Source organism: Phalaenopsis equestris, unplaced genomic scaffold, assembly GCF_001263595.1.
Source record: "Phalaenopsis equestris unplaced genomic scaffold, ASM126359v1 Scaffold203729, whole genome shotgun sequence".
NCBI lineage: Eukaryota > Viridiplantae > Streptophyta > Magnoliopsida > Asparagales > Orchidaceae > Phalaenopsis > Phalaenopsis equestris.
In genome coordinates this window covers 29155-49914 of record NW_018223334.1, presented here as the reverse complement: position 1 = coordinate 49914, position 20760 = coordinate 29155, and the positions used below count along the sequence as shown (strand labels likewise).

Below are 20760 nucleotides of genomic sequence, written 5' to 3'. Positions count from 1 at the left end.
GTAGTCATTTTGGGGCGTACGGTGGTGATGATAAAGACACACCGAAGATAGAGCAGAAATATGCCCTATACTATAACATTAAGATTCAGACATTTGATGAACAATAGGATATGGTATCCATCGCCGACATAAGTCTAGCGGGAGTTGACTCGAACCTCCTCAGATGATTGGCAGTCCCACGCCCGACAATGTAATCGACTAGTGGACAACAAAAATTTCTAAAAAAAAATATATATGAGTTTTGATAAACCCTTTTCAAGCAAAAACATACTTTTCTACGAAACAAAAATTGATAACTCTTCTTTGTATGTTTAAAATTTGTGTGTATGTCAAAAACATAAATTTTAAAATACATTTTAAAGCTGGTTGTCCACCTGACGAATACTTGTTTAGGTTGGGAAATAACCCTCTAGGTGAGATTCAAGACACATTTCTAGATGAGTGGCGAGTTCTATACATTCGGGTGACCGAGCAGCCTTCGTGGACCCTCGAGAATAAATATACAGCTGAGCCTAGTCTCATACGAGTGCTTGCGGTCCCCCTCATCCAAACTTTTATTTGTTTTGTTTTATCGAAGCTTTGGGATAGGGCATTCGTGTTACTTTTCCTTTCTTTCGGGATTTTTCCAAGATTTTTGAGGATTTTCTTTTATTTGAGTCTCTTCTCGTTGATTCTCTCGAGTTTTTTGTCATGAGTCGTTGTTACACTCTTTTTCGGATTTCTTGGATGACGTTTTCTTCCGGACTTTGCTTTTGAGATGCATTTAGGCTTGCTGTACTTAACGAACATCGGATCTCACGGGCATACAGGTTTGCTTTACATTTTTCAGTACTTTATTTTTCTGTTCCTACCTGCTACTGTACTGTACAAAATGTCATATTATTCTTGTTTTCTACCTGCTACTGCTCTTCCTGTATAGCATGTTATATTGTTCCTGTTTCTATCTGTTACTCTTCCACATGCATTATATTGTTTCTGTTTCTATCTGTTACTCTTCCACATGCATTATATTGTTTCTGTTTCTATCTGTTACTCTTCCACATGCATTATATTGTTTCTGTTTCTATCTGTTACTCTTCCACATGCATTCTACTGTTTGTTCATGCATTGCACACTTTATACTATATAGCTTTAAACATGCCTCCTTTTTTATATAGAAAATTTAGAGGACTACAACCATAGGGCCGTTTGATTTGACACTATAACTGGACATCCTAGAAAACTTAAACTCGTCACGTCGGTGAGCTTAGAGCTAGCGCGGTGGGCAGCACGACCATCTTCAACAGCAAAACATGTCTTCCCTAGCAAAATCATTCCTTTCCTAGAAATTAAATAACAAGCCATAGGATTTCGAGGTTGTTTGTTTTGCGCAACATAAATCCTCACTTTATCTGTTAGGCCTTTGCATAGTCAGACTGTGAAATTTAAGCCCTAACTCGTTCTAGGTTCCGAGGTTGTCGTTCGATACGGCGTAAACCCTCATATCTTTCAAGCGATTTGTGTGACTATGTCACGTAAATATAAGCCCTAATTAAATAAAATTGGCAGGATGAAACACTTTAATAATTTCTTCTCGAAACTGAAGCCAAATCATAGGATAGATTGGGAAGTCACTGAGGTTCTCCTCTGGATCTGTGGTCTCCCCTAGTTTCTCTTCATTTGGATTTCTCAACATTGTTCTAGGTTCGAGCATTTCCCCTTTCACACCTCTTCGTCCGATTTCGTTGAAAAGTCCTATTCTTTTGACTTCTTTGAGCGCTCTTTCATTTAAACTGTGGAAAATATGAGATCAGTTTGATTTCATATTTTTCCAAAATTATATGTAAATTAAAACGTCCTTCCGAAGCGGGCGACGGGACTTCACTTCCAGCGACCGACAGTTTCTTACGGGCAACCCACAAACTTTAACCAACTTTTTAGCTGCTTACAGTGCCTCATATATATTTTCTGGCGGGGAGAGCACATGAAAATCAAGCAAGCACTTCTAATAAGAAAGTAAAAAATCAGGCTTTTAGATCTCAGAAGAATGCTCGCAGTTGTTATATAAGTAACCCCACCATAGCAAGCATGGAACAAAATACATACTTTGCAATGTTAACATAAACGAAAATAACTTATAATCGAAGACAAAACTCCATGCAATGCAGTGAAATAATCCTAAAAAATTATTCCCATTGCCATGGAGAGCATATGAGCAAGATCCCGAAACCACCTTTTCATAGATTACGAACAGAAAATGAAAGACTGCTTAGAGATCTTGGAGATGGTGTTAGTAGGAGCACTATTAACAAAATTATTTAAAACATCCATGTTCCAATAGTTAGCCATCCAACAATCAGAAACACAGGCTTCACTTATCAAGCCTCCATCACTAGAGCAATGTTCCTACATGAACCAATTGTCCCTCCAAAAGGATAAATTTCCTTGTTCAAAATTCCAACAAATAAAAGATTTAGCGTTGCCTTTAACTTTCAGCAACCCCTTCCTCACTAGAGTCCCCAACTTTTATAGAAATGAGCATAGGATGCACTCATTTACAATAGTTATTATGCATGGAAATTTTCCAAAGTGAAGATCTAGCTTATAATTTGATCCAAAGTTTCAGAAAATTTATTTTAGCAAGATAATGAAGCTCTTTAAAACTCAACCCTCCAAGAAAGATAAGTTCACACAACTTCTTCCAACTGACCTAATTAAAGATCCGCTTCTCACCAGGCAACAAAAATTTATTAAAGCACCTTTCAAGCAGTATTTGGGTGCTAGTTTTCATTTTAAGAACCTGTAATGCATAAAAAGAGTTGGAGTTAAGAATACATTTCAGTAAAGTAGTGTGGCCACAGAATGATTAAAAAGTATTAGTCTAGTAAGTAGTCTTCATTTTATTTTAGGCATCGCATCCTCAAATTGAATTTGCTTCCCTTCGCCCTGTAAAAATAGTAACCCGAGATATTTGAGAGTAACACAGACAAGTTAAAGCCTGTAAACTCTTGAGCCCAATGTTTCATAGAGCGATTGACCTGATTTCATCCCTCACATAATATCATAAACATTTACAAGTAAGCTTTCTATGAAGCAGCGGTTTCAGTTAATTTGGTAATGAATGTATAAAGCAAATCTACTCCTTATATAATCTAGTGGGAAATATATGAAAACGTTCATATGTCAAGTGAAGTAAATATTAGCAAGCTTGCATGGAAAGCAGAGATGGTGACAGGAGACGATACTGCAGATGGAAACGCAAAAAATTTGAGATCCAGGAACAAAAAATAGCAGCTAGCAGGCTTGGTGTGGGCTGGCAGATGTTCGCAGTTGCAGGAAGTAATTGCAGCTTTTCCACACCCTGGGCCAACCATGGTATAATTTAACTATGTTGAGATTGAGATCTAGGAAAACAAAGTCTTTTAACCTAGTTAAGGTTTAGAAACATATGTGATAAGACTAAGAAGGATAGAGTATAATATGATTATATTAGAGAGATGCTGTGATTAGCTCATCAAGGTGCTTAAAAATTGATTTAGGGGATTTAGTAGAAGATGCATCAATAAGACCGACAATAGCATAACTAAAAGATTATGAAGGAAAATGAATAGTGTTTAAGAGCCATTAGATCAATAAAGTCTAAATAAGGAAAATTAGATCTCCAAATAAGCCCATGGATTCATTGCTTATATGGAAATACCTATCTCAGGAATTCACATGCAAAAAGGGAAAGAATGAGCCCACAGATTCCCTTGACATCAATCGAAGATCTCTAAATAATCAAATGATAAATAACTAAAAGCCTTTTTCATTTAATTATTTATTTACCTTTTTATTTATAGTTTTTTATATGAATACCAATTGAAAGAAAGAATAAATCAAGCTTTTCTAATCACTTATTCTTCTACAGTTAGGTTAAGATTAATGACTCATTTCAAAAAAAAAAAAAAAAAAAGGTTTGCACGAGATATAGACTTAACAGTACATCCACTCAATAAGAATAAATCCAACGTGAAATTTTTGTGATAAGGCTGATGAGATATGGGAGAGAAATTTCTGTAGCGGTGTGATTTATTGCATACCAAATTGTATGTATGATATTATCTTATAGTGTTTGGCCATCCTAATATTTAACAGGATTTTTAGATGATATGACAGCCCTATTGGGTGTTAATGTTTCTTAGCTTAGGCATATGTAATCATTCTTCATTATGTTGTAGCTAAAAGTTATTATTTTGGCATGCAATTGAAGAAGGCTCTTGTCAATCCCACAATAAAACTGAGAAGTACAAGGAAAAACAATAGAATGGAGGGTGTGAACTAGTGTTAAAGTGAGAAGATTTTTTTGAACTAGTGTTAAAGTGAGAAGATGAGAAGATTTTTTTTTTTGGCCTCAACTTGCCTGTTTAATGGATTGAGAAACTAACAATGCTTTTTTCCCTGTGCCACTTTCATCCTGTTTCATATTTTCTTGTGCTTTCTCCATGTGTTTGCTGTCCTCTACTGCTGCTATTGATGCACCATTGGTTTACTAATGAGGTGGAAGTTTGAAGATTTACATGATTCAGCCAATATAGTAATATATGAAATATATAAAAAAAAATTCTTCATTTTTTTTTTCAGGGTATTCCTAGTAATGTGCTTTCTTAATTCACATTTTTTCTTGCATGAAGCAAACTCATAAGTTCCGTTTTAATTGCTGTTTGGTCTTTGTAGATCCACGTGATGATCTTGGTGGGATGGATGTTGCCAGAAAGGTCTGATGTTTGGTTTCTTGTATATTAGTCTTTAATTTTCTACTTATATAAGATTCATAGACTGGATGTGCTTAAGCACTCGTGAGTGGGTGCATGGATTAGTTGTTTTATCAGTGTGATCTACTAAAAGTTGGTCGACACATAAATGATGGCTTCATACATATTGGTTTGACTTGCATTGGATTTACCTGAACTGATTGCTCATGTACTTTAGGTTGTACCACAAATTTTAATAGCATTCAAACATTTTTGTGAAAATTATATGATTGGTTCTCATAATTATTGTAAAAAGCAGGCCTTGATCCTTGCTCGCCTTCTTGGACAACGAATAAACCTTGAAGATATTAAGGTCACTGACTACTCTCTCTCTCTCTCTCTCTCTCTCCCATGCACACACGCGCGCTCGCGCGCGCATAACCCCAACAAAGTAAAAGATGGCTTGTTCCAACGCCTAACTTTTTCGGCTAACACATGAAATCCAGTAGAATCATGTATTCTTTTGTACGCCATATGATATTCTGGTGTAAGGATATAAACCAAAAACCTTTTCAGTTGTACAAATTCAAAGAAAAATGAAAAATATTGATTCTTGTATTTTATTTTAGGTGGATTCATTGTACCCTGATGATATGGGTCCTAAATCAATGTCTATAGAAGACTTCATCAACCATGGTCTTCCATTGCTTGATAGAGATGTTGCAGAGAAAGTTGAGGTGGCTACTTTTAGAGGAAACATCCTCCGATATGTGTGTAAAATAGAAGGCTCAAGGTAATTTTAAATATTTATATTTATGGTGATGATCCAAGATAAGCATGATGTGTTCTCTCATGTTTTTTTTTGCCTCTTTAGATATAGTTTATTGTTGAAGTTGTTTTGACTTCCTCTCTTGAAATTACTACTTCAACTTCATATATAGGGAAATCAATCCTTCCTTATTTACAAACTTACAAAACATATCTCACCTAAATTAGGAAAGAAAATAACTCTAAATATAAAATTAAAAATATATAAAGTAGGAAAGGAGTAAACTAATCCGTGGTTTCATAATTCCAATGAAATCTTCCAAGATTTGGAGGTGGGGGTCGGCTCATAGGTAAATATGGAAAGAACCAAAATTTCTCAGATTATCATACTCTCCCTCAAGTTTGATCGTAGATGTTGTAAAGGCCAAGCTTGGTATTGAATTTTTTGAAGGCGTTGAAAGAAAGAGCTTTGGTGAATACATCAGCAACTTGTTGGTGTTTCAGGATATAGTTTAGTTGTATAATTCCCCCATTGACCTTTTTAGAGAAGTGTCTATTAACTTTAATATGTTTGGTTCTGTCATGATGTATGCGATTCTTGGCAATACTGATGGTTGCTTGACTGTCACAAAACGTCTGTATTGGCTTATTGTAAGTACAACCTTGTTCACTTAATACTTTTTGAATTCGGATCCCCTTCACAGATCCCCAAGGAAAGTGTCTTATGGTCTGATTCTGCATTGCTTCTCGAAATAATAACTTGCTTCTTATTCCTCCATTGAACAAGATTTCCCATGCATATGAGCACTAACCTATGGTAGACCTTCTATCAGTGAGTTCTTCAGACCAACTAGTTTCAGTGTATATTTTCACATCTCTGTTTCTTTTTTTGTCAAAAATAAATCCGTTACCAGAAGTCTTCTTGAGAAACCTCAAAATCTTGTATCTCTTCATTTAGGCTATGCATTTGTTGACTCACAGTACTGGTAGAGTATACAACATTTGACCTAGTATGTGATAGATGAATTTCATACCAATATTTGATATCTTCCCTTATCCACTGATATACTTTGTTAGACTTCTTATAGGGTTCTATCGGAGTATCGACAGGTTTGCATCCAATCATGCATGTTTTCTTTAACAGGTCTAAGATGTATTTCCTCTGCGACATAACCATTTCTTTTTTGGACCTTGTTATCTCAATATCTGGAAAATATCTCATGTTTCCTTAGTTCTTGATTTTAAACTCGACGGCAACCATTTTGCTTTTAATGATTTCTATTTCATCATCACAATTAAGAATCACGTCATCCACATATACGATCAGTGCAATGATTTTATCTCTTTGAGTGTGTTTTATGAACAATGCGCGATTAGCTTACTGAGAATATCCATTGGATTCCATAGTTTTACCAAATCTTTCAAACCACTCCCTTGGTGCTTATGCCCATAAGGAAACTTCCTGAGTTTGTATACTAAATTTTTATTGGAATCATTCTTAAGTCTTGATGGTATTTCCATGCATACTTCTTCTAAATCCCTATTCAAGTATATATTTTTTATGTCAAGTTGATGCAATCCTTATTATTTATTGACTGCTATTGAAAGAACTTTGATAGTATTCAGCAATCTCATTGGCTTAACAAGTCCAACTTTGAATCTCTCAAGACTCAATCAGCTTTATATTTGATGTTGAACACCCATTTTCATCCAGCTGACTTCTTATCCTAAGGGAGTTTAGTAAGAGTCCATGTGTCATTATGACTTTGTGTTCGAATCTCCTTTTCAATTGCTTTCCTTCATTCTAAATTTTCAAGAGCTTCATGAATTGATTTAAGAATCTATATATTATCAAAGCTAGATATAAATATTTTGTATGTTAAGGATAGTTTTTCATAAGCTACACTCCTGAATTGGGTACTAGTACCGCTTTCCATGTCATCATCACTAGAAAAGGAAGAGGATAACTCATGATTACTATACTCATCACCCAAAATTTCATGTACATGTGGATTCTGATTTTGGTTCAAGCATTTCTATCTTTGCAAGTTGTCTTCCACCTGTTCAAGGTTTTTCTTTCTCCTAGTGTACACATGAAGGTTTTTGTTATTGGCTACTGGTTGGGTTAGTTGAATATCCTCAACAAGAGTAGGAGAGTCAGGTGGAAGAGAAGGTGGGTTGGTTGTGTAGCTGTTATCAATTGCATCCCAAAATTGATGGTCATTTGCACTCCCCTAGAATATCAAATTTGGAATAGTATGATTGATTTTTTAAAAAATATGACATCCATGAAGCTGTAATATTTTTTTTATAACAAGACAATAACACTTATACCCTTTTTTTGGTTGGAAAATACATTTGATAGATTTACAGTCAAGTTTGGGGCTGGGGAATTAATGTGAAGAAATGATACACATCCAAAGATTTTAAGTTGTACAGTTGGAGAGAGCTCTGATGTGTGGATAGGTAACTATCAAAATATGAAGTTGTAGTTTGAAGTTAAGTATCCGACTAGGCATTCAATTGATAAGATATGTTGCAGTAAGAACTACTTCCCCCCAAAAATGCTTTAAAACTTGATGAGAAATCATAATTGAGTGGGATATTTCAAGTAAATATCTGTTATTTTTCTTTGTTATCCCATTTTGTTGTGGTGATCAATACATGAACTCACATGGATGATACCATTTTTTGAAAGATAGAACCCAATGACTGAGTTAAAATATTTCTTTGCATTATTAGTTTTGAGAATCTAATTTTGCATTGAAATTGAGTTTGAATCATATTATGAAAGGTTTGGAAGATTTTGGTTGTTTCACATGTTTCTTTCATTAAAAATACTCAAGTAATTTTAGTATGTCGTTAATAAATGAGACAAACTATCTTGCCCCAATTTGAGTTTTTATCTTTGAAGGTCCCCAAATATCACTGTGTTAATGAAAAAAAAAAGATGTGAGGGTTTATATTGAATCATAGGATAACTATTTCTAGTATGTATGACAAGTTCACAAGTCTCACATTGATAAAAATTAGATTTTTTATTGATAAACAAGTGTGTATATGACTTTGCAATATAATTGAAATTAGGATGACTTAGATGACAATGGCATAACATGATCTATTTTTCGACAGATATAACCTCAGTGCACTAAAAAATTTGAGGGACATATGAATGTGGGATCAATTAGAGAGAGATTTTCTTTGAGCATGCATAAGCTTTGATGCATTTCAACATTGCTAATCACCTTATCTAATTTGGCCGGCTGAAATTCACAAGAGCTTGAAAGGAATTTAATTATACATTTCATATCATGCGTAAGCTTGCTGATTGAAATCAAATTACAGTCTAATTGTGGAATATATAAGATAAGAAAGAGTAATATCTTGAGAGAGCTTTACATATCCTTTCCCATTAATTTTTTAGGGTGATCTGTCTGCAAGTCTTGCTGATCTTGATGTAGAAGCATCTTGATAGTTGACCAAAATATTGATGTCTCCGGTCATATGATTATAGGCTCTTGCATCTATGATCCAAGTTATGAATCTCCCATTATTGGCAAGATGAGAGAATGATATATTACTTTAGTGGTCACGAGATTGGTGTACTGTTCTGAATTAATTCCAAGGAGTCTCTGTAGTACTTCAAGTTGTTCCTTGGTGAATGATTCGGTCGACCCTTCAGATGTGATAGCATCTTTTCTCTTTCTCTCCTGATTCTTACTTCTGTGTCCAAGTTTCTAGTCAGCAGCATTTTCATGAAATTTCCAACATTTGTCTTTAATATGCCCAATTTTCTTGCAATAATCACATATAAGATGGTTCTTCTTGTCCTTTGAGTCATAGGAAAAATTATGGATGTACAGAGCTAAACTTCCAGTGTCTGGTGAACCCCCATTTCAGGTTAACATTAGCTTCTTTCTATTCTCCTCTCCCGACTTCAGCAAATACTTCAGAGGGAGACGGAAGAGGCTTTGTACCCCTAATTCTCCCTCTTACCTCATCCAATTTTTGAGTCAGCCCTACTAGGAATTTGATGGTCCTCTTAACAAAGGACAATTTCTATCATCCAATTTCTGAGTCTCCTGTGAAGTATTTGCTCAATGATGGATTTAAGGTCACGACATCTTGTGGACATTTTCACACATGTTTCAAATATATCTAATTTTAGCCGATACTTTGTCAGTGTTGAAGTACTGGTTGACACTTGGCTCTCATTGACAGAGGTTGTGAAGCTTGGTTTTGATCTCAAACAATTCTGCGACTAATCGTCTATTTTGTCCATCCACTAATATGAAAAGGAGAAAAGCTTCGAAATGGTTCTCTTACTTTTGTAGGGATCCATTTTAATCCCAGAGTATAAAAGTGCAATTCAATCCTCAGATTTTTTTATTGTGAGTTAAAATAGTATGATGATTATTTTAGCCCATATTAAGAAGGACTGGGGACTAATTTGACACATTTATAGACTCTAAGAATAAAAATGGCCTCATGTAAATAGTCAGAAGACTATTTTAATGCCGCTCATTTGAAAATTCACAATATGTAGCTCTTGTTGGTATTGTTGTTGAAGTCATTCCTACTATTTGTTACTAGTTTCCTTTTTTTGTTGTAATTCTAGTTACATAAGTCATGTGCGGCTCTTTTCATCTATGGTTTTCTTTACTATCTTGTTTGTGTAGGTGGTATTGTTGCTCTTTAGGCTGTGTTCTTCGACTTTTCCATTTATAAGTTTGGAAATTTACATGCACAACACCCAATTCTAATGCATTTAACTGTGACACCCAACTCTTTTTTTTTATAAAATGAGCACCTTACTTATGGATGAAAATTTGGATTTCACTGTTGGAGAGTGCTGAAAAAGATAAGCTAGGTGCTTGGTTTGTGAAAATGAAAGTTTGGGTGTGAGATAGGTAAATGCATAAGAGTTGGGGTGCTGTGTATGTATTTTCGCCTTATAAGTTTTTTTCCCTCTGGATGTTGTAGTCATATTTGGTTGTTTAGCATCCTTTTATTGCATTATATTGGCATCCATATTGTAATGTCCCGGGGGAGAAGAATCGACTTGTTGAGCAGGAGAGAAGACGAAGAGTCAGGCAAACGAAGAGCCGAAGAAAAGGAATCGCGAGACTCAAGAAGCCAAAGAGGGGAGAGAAGAAGCGATAAGGTCGGGAAATCGAACTGGTAAGTTTTCCTATAAATTTGTCGTGAAAGAAATAGGAACTTACCAAGAGAGTCAAATGGCAGCGTTGAGGGAGAAAACTTGTGGGAAAACCATTTTGCCCAATCTTCTTGCATTGCTAGGTTTGATTCACGACATCATCAGAGAGAAGAAGTTAGAGGAGTAGGCGGCGCTACTATCGTGCAGAGGAGGCTAGTGCGGGAGTGCATGCGCATTCGAAGAAGGAGAAAGGTGAAGAGGCGACGTAGATGTCGGTGTCGAGTTGTGATAGAAGCAGTAGAAGAGAAGGATGTTGTGGAGTTTAAAAGATAATATTGTAAAAATTGATAGAATTAGAGATAAAATTATAGCATTATAGAATATTATTGATACTGATTTTTTTAATATCATAAATGCTCATGCTCCTTAAGTAGATTTAGATATAAGTTCAAAAGAAATGCTTCGGAATGATTTAGAAGAAATAATATAAATGATACCTCTTGAAGAAAAATTTTTTTAGGAGATTTAAACAGACATTTTGGTAGAGTGGTAGAAGATTTTAGAAATATTTATAGTGGCTATGGTTTTGGAGTAATTAATGAAGAATTTTGAACTATATTAAATTTTTCTTTACTTTATGATTTTGTTGCTGCTATTACTTTATTTAAGAAAAGACATCATCATATTACTACTTATAAGAAAGAATCTAATTAAGAGATCAACATATTATTACACAAATTGATTATTTTTTTATGAAAAAAAGAGATCTTCGAGAATGTAAAGATTGTAAGGTCATTTTAAGTTAAAATTTAAGTACATAACAATCATTACTAGTTCTAGATTTTGAAGAGTTGAAAAATGAAAAATTAAAAATACAATCAAACATTATCATAAAATTAAATGGGGGCACTTAAAAGACAAATAAATTTTTTTTATAGTAAACTTCATGATTTGAAATGTTCACGAAGATGTTAATTCTATATGGGATAAAGTAACAAACATTATTAAACAATTGACAAAAGGTGTACTTGAAAAATTAAAAAGAAATTTTTTTATAAATAAAAATTGGTGATGGTGGAATAATGTGCAAGAAAAGATAAAAGATAAGAATTTTGTTATAAAAAAAGTTTTAAATGTAAGATCTTAAAGAATTGGGAAAATATAATGTGGTCGTAGGGAATCTAAGAGGATAATTTATGACACTAAGAATTGTGTTTTTAGTGATATTTATAATAGATTAGATACTAAAGGGTTTAAAAATTATATATAAATTAGTTAAACAAAGAGAAAATAAAAATAGAGATTTAATTGAAGTGTATTAAAGTTGAAAATCTAAAACTGATTTTCTTAGAGGAAGATATTCATTAGTGGGTGAGATATTTTAATAAACTTTCTAATAAGGTTTCTGAGAATATGATAGACCTTAACGATCTTAATATCATTAATAATAATAAAACATTTTTTAACCGTCGCATTAGTAAAAATGAAGTTGACGGGGCATTAAAGAAAAATAAGGGTGGAAAATCAGTCGAACCTGATAATATTCCAATTGCGATGTGGAAATATTAAGGAGATTTGAGAGTTTCTTGGTTGACTAAATTTTTTAATTTTATTTAAAAAACTTAAAGATGTCTAAGTGGAGAAAGAGTATTTAAGGAAATGCACAAAAGTATGCAAATTATAGACAATTAAGTTAATATGTCATACATTAAAATTACGGGAGAGAGTAATTAAACATATGGTAAGACGTGATACAAAATTTCTCATAATCAATTTAGATTTATGTTAGGTAAGTCTACTATGGAAGCTCTACATTTATTGAGAGGTTTGATGGAGAAATATAGAGAGAATGAGAAGGATCTACATATGATTTTTATTGATGTAGAAAAAGCTTACGATAAGGTTCTAAGAGAAGCTCTTTGGAGAGTTCTAGAAGAGAAATGTGTTGATATGACTTATATTCAAGTAATTTAAGATATGTATATTATTGTTGTTACTTATGTTCGAATAGGAGTGACCAAGTATTTTTCTATTTTTATTGGACTAAATTACGAATCAACTTTAAGCCAATATCTTTTTGCTTTAGTGATGGATGTTCTTAATGGACATTTACAAGAGTGTGTACCTTGGTGTATGCTTATCGTTGATGATATCCTTCTTTTGGGTAAGACTAAAAAAAGAGTTTAGGGGAAACTTAAATTATGGAGGTCTACATTGGAGTCTAAAGGCCTTCTTTGAGTAGACTTTGAGTAGAACTAAAATTGAATACATGGAATGTAATTTTAATAATAATCGATCTAGTGACAGAGTTGTAAGTATGGGTGATCAAATCATTAAAAGATTTGAACGTTTTAGATATCTTGGATCTATTGTTCAAAGTGATGATTACATAAATAGTGATGTTATTAGTAGAATTCAAGTTGGATGACTGAAGTGGAGGAATGCATTAGCCCTATTATGTGATAGAAAGGTACTACTTAAACTTAAAAGGAAAATTTTATAAGATAGTGTTGAGACTTGAAATGCTTTATGGTCCAGAATTTTGACCTTTAAAAGAGAAGGATAAAACTAAGTTAAATGTTGCTGAGATGAGAATGCTCAAGTGGATTAGTGTCTTAATACTTAGAGACAAAAATGCCAAATGAATGTATTCGTTAAAAGGTTAGTGCAGCTCCAGTGGCAAACAAGATTAAAGAGACTCATCTTAAGATTATTTGGTCACATTAAATAACGATCGTCTGATGATCCAGTTAGGAGAGTAGATATTTTACATTCGACTTGTGTAAGAAAGACAGAGGTAGACCTAAACAAGTTCTGGACATAATCTATAAAAATGAGCTTAATTTATTAGAATTAAATGAAAATATGACACTCAGTATGACACAATTGAGTAAAAGGATTCATATAGCTGACCCGACTTAGTGGGATAAAGGCTTGTCGTTGTCGTTGTTGTTGTCTATTGTTGTACTAACATGAGGTATAGATCTATCTATTGGTGATTTTTATCTTTGAACTTCTAAATTATTTAGAGATTTTTGTAGGATTGAGATTTTTTTAAAGTTCAGTAAATGCTATTTCTTTTATGGTGTAAATCTATTTCATTGTGAAAATTTATATTTGTTCTCAAATTTTTTTGTTGATTTTGAAAATTTGGCAACTATGAAATTATTATTTTGAATTAATGCACTGTGTGTGTGTTTTTTACATTGAAAGGCGCTAACCTTTTACCAAATTGATAGTTTGGTTAATATGAACTGTGGTTGATGCTAGAGTTAACTCAAATCACAATAGGAAAAATATATATTATTATTGAGAATAAATAGATGGCTACACTCAACGCACTTGTAAGAGAAAATATAACAACACGATACTTAAAAATATGAAATAGCAATACACACAACACAAATAATCAAACTACGGTGGGATCTAGGGGTGGTGGTGGTGATCATCGAGGGTTTGGAATGTCGCTATAAGGTAGGAGCGCTGGGCAAGTGTGCGGATATGATAACTAGACAACGGGTCCTTGCTGTCCGGGGCAGTAACAAGGTGAAATGTAGGTTCTCAAGGGCTAGAATGACAGAATGTGCAGGGAGGTGGTGCAGGAGTGTTGGGACAACATTTAGGTGGTAGGGAAGTAGTTTGAGATGATTGGGACAACAGGAGATGGAAAGGGGAGGGGGTTTATGATGGTTGGAACAACGGTAGTAGTAAGCAGGCGCGAGGGAATTGCAAGAAAGATGGGCTGGAATGCAGAGACTACAGGAAGGATAGCGTGGAAAACTATTCTGGGCGGTTGCAGTAGGGAACGATAGTGAGGAGCGGTGTGGGGAGGGTGTAGAAGATGAATAGGGAAATAAACACCTCGATAGAGGGATACAACTGGAGTACCACCCAAACACTCGGATAAAGCCCTCAAAGTGCGAAAATGGACGTTGGTAGCTGTCTTAAACAAAACACTTAAAAAACTGATACTCAAACCTTAATACAACACATATATGGGAAATGACTAAAAAGTAATGAATGATAATAGAAAATAAAACATAAGGAAAACAAAATTATTTCGACCCATCTCTTGTGATAGCTATTCCAGGGGTGTTGAAGCAACGACAATATCGCGATAATTGTGTGGTAAGCTCCCGCGTTAACCTCCTAGGGTTGGGGGGAGCTTCGACCTCATCCGTTGAAGTTTGTCTCCTCATTGTCTGACGTCATGCCTGCACGTTGAAGGTGGCAAAAACATTGTATCTCTTGGTAAGTTAACTTATTGCCTTTTGCATTTCAAAGCATATTTTGATAGAATAAGTATCAATTCTATTCTGACACAATCATAACTGGAACTGTACGTGGATATGTATCTTCATGAACCAAACCTTGAGCCATCAAATCTGTATTTGACTTTTTATACTCTTTGCACTTATCTGAGTGTATCTGATAAACAAGCATGTAAGGAGGAATTAACTCTCGAACAAAATCTATAGCAGGCTGGACCACATTGAAGTATAACCACTCAAGAGAGGCATCTTCTTCTTCTCTGAAAGGACATGGATCATCCATCCCACCTAATCAGTTGTCGGTGGATATACTACGGAACTGAATTTAATATCCCAATGACTCATTGACTTTCAGAAGTAGCACAAAAGAGTCTCATTTCAGACATATTGGTACTCCCTCAGTAAGGGCAACTCCGGAAGTAGATATTTATATGAAAAGTCTACATTTCTTGTATTTAAGATTGCTCTGTGTTTGTAATCGGCTCCTCAAAATTGGGCCCTTTTGAGCATCCAATATCAATCATGTTAATGCTTCTCTCAACAATGTAAAACGATAGCTCGAGATACCACAATCTCATACTATGCATGTATTCCTATTACCTTAGACTCACTAGCATCTAGAATAGTTACTGTCAACTCAACTGAAGTTTCTCTTTTGGATTCAACTGTATTCATTGGTTTCTCTTTCTTGTCGGCTCGAAGTTCATAATCATCTGTGAAGATTTCATCTTCTCCGGGATCACTATTTATTTTTTAAATGGAGCCTTAATTCGTGAAAGAGATCGTTCTCTTGCTTGTGCAATTTGATTCGATATTCTCAAATTTGTAACACCTGAAACACTTCCTGACAGAAACAGATTTTGGCATGTTGGTCGATGCTCTTTGTTTTCTACTTCGAATTAGTGTCTCCTCGAGTGGGGTTAACATGGATGTTTCCCTGAGTGTACTCTGACTGTAAGATCTTGGGGTTAAACCCTGCCTGTAAGATGTGATGGGCATCCGATGATATGGTCTCCCGACTTTTAAAGCTATGGTTTGAACATCTGGTCTGTAGTAAGCGATAGAAACCGGCATTGCTTCTCTCATTTCATCTTGAACCAGTTAGTAATTTTATCTTTTCCTTCTCGCTGGCATAGGTATTTCAAATTTTACCATCAAAATAATGCACTCTTTTTTAGCTTGCTGGTGACTAATTTCACCATTCCGTTTGATGAGATGTCCCAACACTCAAAGACGTATTCTAAGGTCTAGTACCACTCGATGGACTCAACTGATGGGTCCATGTGGCCTCGAAACATGGCAAATCCACCTTTACTTCAAAATTCTGGCTTCCCAGATATTTCAAGTCATATCTTCGAGTTAGAGTTTCTTTATCTCTAGAATCTGCATAGAGGAAGAGATTTACTCCATTACTTTGATCTAATAAGTCGTCATGTGGCTATGGGTGACCCATCCAGATTGCTTTCTCTTGTAGGAGGTAAAACTTGGTTTTAGTTGATATATTTTCGATCCCTTCGACTCTTCTTTGTGGATTTCTCATAAAAGACAACTTGTCATTTCCCCTTGATCAAGCTTTCAACGATTATCTCATTGGCGACATAATTAGGTTCTGGGTGTGGTTCGGTGGAAGGAGGTGTGTAAGGGTGATGTAGGGTGAGAAAAAAAAATTCAAGTGGAGATAGGATTGGGTATTAGTGGATGTAGAAACCTTAGGATAAGACTACGGTTAGGCTAGCTCTGATATCAATTGATACCGGAGTTAACCTAAACCAAAATAGGAAAAACAAATATTATTATTGAATGCAAATAACTAACTACAATTGACACACTTAAAAGGAAAAATATACCAGCCCGACACCTGATATTTTGAAATTCCAACACACACAACACAAATTATCAAACTATAGTGGAATTTTGGGGTGGTGGTGGTGATCGGCGAGGGTTTGGAAGGTGGCGATAAGGTGGGAGCATGAAGCAAGTGGGCGGATATGATAACTGGAAAACATGTCCTTCCTATCTTGGGCGACAGTAGGGGTGCAAACGAGTCGAGTTGAGCTCAATCCACCCTCGGTTTGAGCTGTAGCTTGATTAATTTTATCGAGTTCGATCTCGAGCTCAAGCTTAAGTCAACTAGTTCGAGCCGGCTCAAGAGATCGCTTGTTTAGTATAAAAGGGAGAAAATGATACTACTTGAAGGTAGTGTTATAATAAAACATTAAATAAAATGAGTAATTATGAGAGAAATAATAAGAAATAATAAGAAATCATTAAATATAAAATATAAAATATATTTTTTTAACATTTTTAAGTACTTTGAAGAAACATTCTTCAAATTTAATATATTTAGAGTATATTTTATATTAATAATGAGCTAGTTCGCGAGCTAACAAGTTAAGTCGGGGCTAGCTTGAGCTTTAGCTTGTTAGCTCATCGAGCTCGGTTCATGAGCCACTTATCGAGTCGAGTTCAATCTGGCTCATGAGTCGGCTTGACTCACTTACACCCCTAGGCGACAACAAGGTGAAATTTTGATTCTCGGAGGCTGGAATAATAGATATGTGGCAGGGAGGTGGTGCAGGATGCTTGGGACAAGGGTTAGGTGGCAGGGACGTAGTCCGGGATGACTTTGACAGCAGCCGTTGGGAAGGGGAGAGGATCTATGTTGGCTGTAACAGCAATGGCAGCAAGCGGGAGCAAGGGAATTGAAGGTAATGTGCGTTGGAATGTAGAAACTGCAGGGAATTGAAGGTAATGTGCGCTGGAATGTAGAAACTGCAGGAAGGATAGTGTCGGCAACTGTCCTTGGCAGTTGTAGCAAGAAACAACGACAGGGAGTGGTGTGGGGAGGGTTCAGAAGGGGAATAGGAAAAATAAACACCGCCTTGGAAGAGGTATAAGTCAAAGCACCACCCAAACAAATGTCGGCGGTTGTCTCCTGTAATAGCTATTCCCGCAGTATTGTAGCAGTTATAATTCTGTGGTAATTTTGTGCAGTAAGCTCCTGCGTCGGTGGTTTTTTGTGATTCTTTGTACATCTCATTCTAGGTTTGTAGTGGTGAAACCTAGAACCTAGGGCATCATGCATCACTAAGATATGACGATAATGGCATATTGATGTTGATGTAGGCATCACAATTATGAAATACTCCAAATATATTTTTTAGTTATCTTATCTTTTCTCCTATAGTCCCCTATGCAATTCCTTAGTTTATATCGCCAGTGACTTCTCAAAAGAACTGTCAATCCATAATACATGCATGTTTTATAGAACTTTCTTCTTCTCCAAAAATGGAACCAGTGAAATTACAAATAGTCTCTTAAGAATCGGCCTGGATTACCTAGACTTGTGTATTTGCTTACAGGCCTGAATTGATATTAATTTTGGCCTAATAAAAATTTATTTGGGCCTTCTTCAGTGACCTGGCTTGTCAACTTTTTTAAATTGAACTCGATTATTGCTTCCATTTTTATTTTACAAAGAATTCTCTGTTGTGTTACAAGGACCAATGATATTTTTTTCGAAGCAGAAACCTTGGAGGATTGGCAATGTCAAATAGGCAAATATCTAAATAAAACCTTGAACAAGTACTGTTATGTCACTAGAAATTATATGATCAAGCATGAATCTCGATGCATTTTTACAATAAACTCACGATCATTTAAGCTTTGATTTATTAAATTTATAATTAAACTGATCATCTCGGCAAGACAAACCTACGACTCTAAAATTGATTCAATCTGGGTTCAATCAACCCCAATTCAAGTCGTTGAAGCATAATTAAAAGCTTTGGATTATCAATTGAATTGAAAGAGCCTAAGATCATCAATTTTGAGGTCATTAAGGCAATCAAATCCTTAGAAAATCACCTATGATCAAGGGGGTCAACATGGACAATCAGATCAGGTGTTTAAGGAAGTTATGCACCAAAAGACCGAAATGCCTTTCCCAAAAAACTATCAATAGCATTTGAAGGTACATTACTGCAACATAATAGTTTTTGCTAATGAATTAAAAGAAAATATTGTGTGCACTTATTTCGTCAATTTCCCACCAATATAAGGTTAGGGAAGGGGTTAATGTACGCAATTTTACCACTGCATTGCAAAGAGGTTCCTCAACTCCAGCTTATGAACTCTATGTTACAACAGAGGCAACCAAACACAACTCCAAGCTCAGCTTAACCCTAATTTGGTTGAAATTTAATCCTAATTTGACTTTAAGTTAGCAGTAATTTTCTTTCTCCACTAACCTATATTCGTTGAAACCATTCCATAGATTTCAACCTAACGAAGTTCCTCTAAATTCCTTTTTTTCCCATGCCAAAAACCTGGGTTTTTATATGGCCAGTAACAATTTTAGTAGCAAGTCTGTAAAACATTATATTGTTGGCCATTTCCTCATTTTCTTCATCTACTTCTTTCTGACGCTTTTGGAGGAACAGAGGCAGAGGAAAAACAACTTATTTTCACCTGAAACATAATTTCAGTTCTTTATTTTTTCTGCACACTTCTTATTATTTACTGGTGCTCAGAGTGACTGCTTTAACCATTATTTGGATGACTAACGGTCAGTTATTTCATAATCTAAGGGCCCATTTGGCATCACTTTTGTTTTTTATTTTTACCTTTGTTTTTGAAAACAGGTTTGGATAGTATAATTTATATATATATATATATTTTTTTTATTTTTAGAAACAAATCACTGTGTTTTTAAAAACACTCAAAAATCCTAAAAATATTTTGATTGTTTTAAAAACACATGCCATAACCAAATATTTTTTAATCCAAATATAAAGATAAACAAAATAAAATAAAAACAAAAAATAGGAAACAAAAACCAAGAGTGATCCCAAATAGCCCCTAAGATGTTAACATTTTGTTAATGTTTCACATCCTTGCAGCTGCCAAGTTGGGCTACAAGAGCTTCCAAAGGATTCTCCGTTGGGCAGATTAAGAGGAAGTGACAACATGGTATAATGTTTTTTTTTTTTGCTTTACCGAGTTTTAAATCTTTTATTATTAATCATGGTGAACCAAATTATATTTGTTTGTAATTTATAAGACATCAGTTACATCTTTAGATGACCCTGATCGAACATCATATAGATGCCATTTTTTTATTTGAAAAAAAAACTTCATTTACAGAAATCTTTTTAAAGATGCAAAACAAACAACCTTTTTAAATTTACATGACATTAAATTGCAAGAGAAAATGAGTCAAAATAGTTCCCGACTTTTTGGAAGGGGTCATATTAGTCAATTCTATACAAGTGTCAATTTAGTCCGCTTAGTCTCCATGGTGGACTATTACAAACCTAATTTAAAGAATCTGAGGACTAATGTGACACTTTTATAAACTTTGGGACTAAAATGACACCATTAACATTCGGAGGGCTATTTTGACACTTTGCTCTAAATTGCATTTTTTGATAACCAAACAACCCCTTAGACCAAAAGAGATGGACCACAAATTTTAGATGGTCATCTCTTTTTTTAGGTATTTGAGATCAGCATCCCCATCCAATCATCCTTACAGTATATTTTACTTTTTGAATTATCCTACATTCATTCAAACAATTCCATTTAAGTGTTTGATTCGAGTAGCTTCTTCCTTTGAGATTGCTGATACGAATCAAGATGATTATTCACATAAATTAGGACAAAAAAAATATTTTATTTCAGTAACCAAACAATACTACTCAAATGCATAAAAGATAAACACTTACAATTCGAGACACAATCAATCTCTTCCAAAACCCTAATCATAAGACTCAAGAAAACAATCTCATAGCATACCCTAATCCTAATCATAATGGCCCTATTTATACCCAAAATAATAACTAATGAAAGA

General features: G+C 34.7%; 1 protein-coding gene across 3 annotated transcripts in view; it reads left to right on the top strand.

Moving 5' to 3' along the window:
- Positions 1 to 20760, top strand: part of LOC110036203 (bifunctional aspartokinase/homoserine dehydrogenase 1) — a 59540-nt gene that overhangs the window by 35056 nt on the left and 3724 nt on the right. For 2 of the 3 annotated variants that reach the window (XM_020740598.1, XM_020740597.1), the window contains exons 8-11: positions 4696 to 4736; positions 5032 to 5085; positions 5342 to 5505; positions 19811 to 19880. In XM_020740598.1, the coding sequence (XP_020596257.1) occupies positions 4696 to 4736; positions 5032 to 5085; positions 5342 to 5505; positions 19811 to 19880 (329 nt within the window). The remainder of the gene's footprint in view (positions 1 to 4695; positions 4737 to 5031; positions 5086 to 5341; positions 5506 to 19810; positions 19881 to 20760) is intronic. The other variant, XM_020740599.1, reaches the window with a different exon arrangement.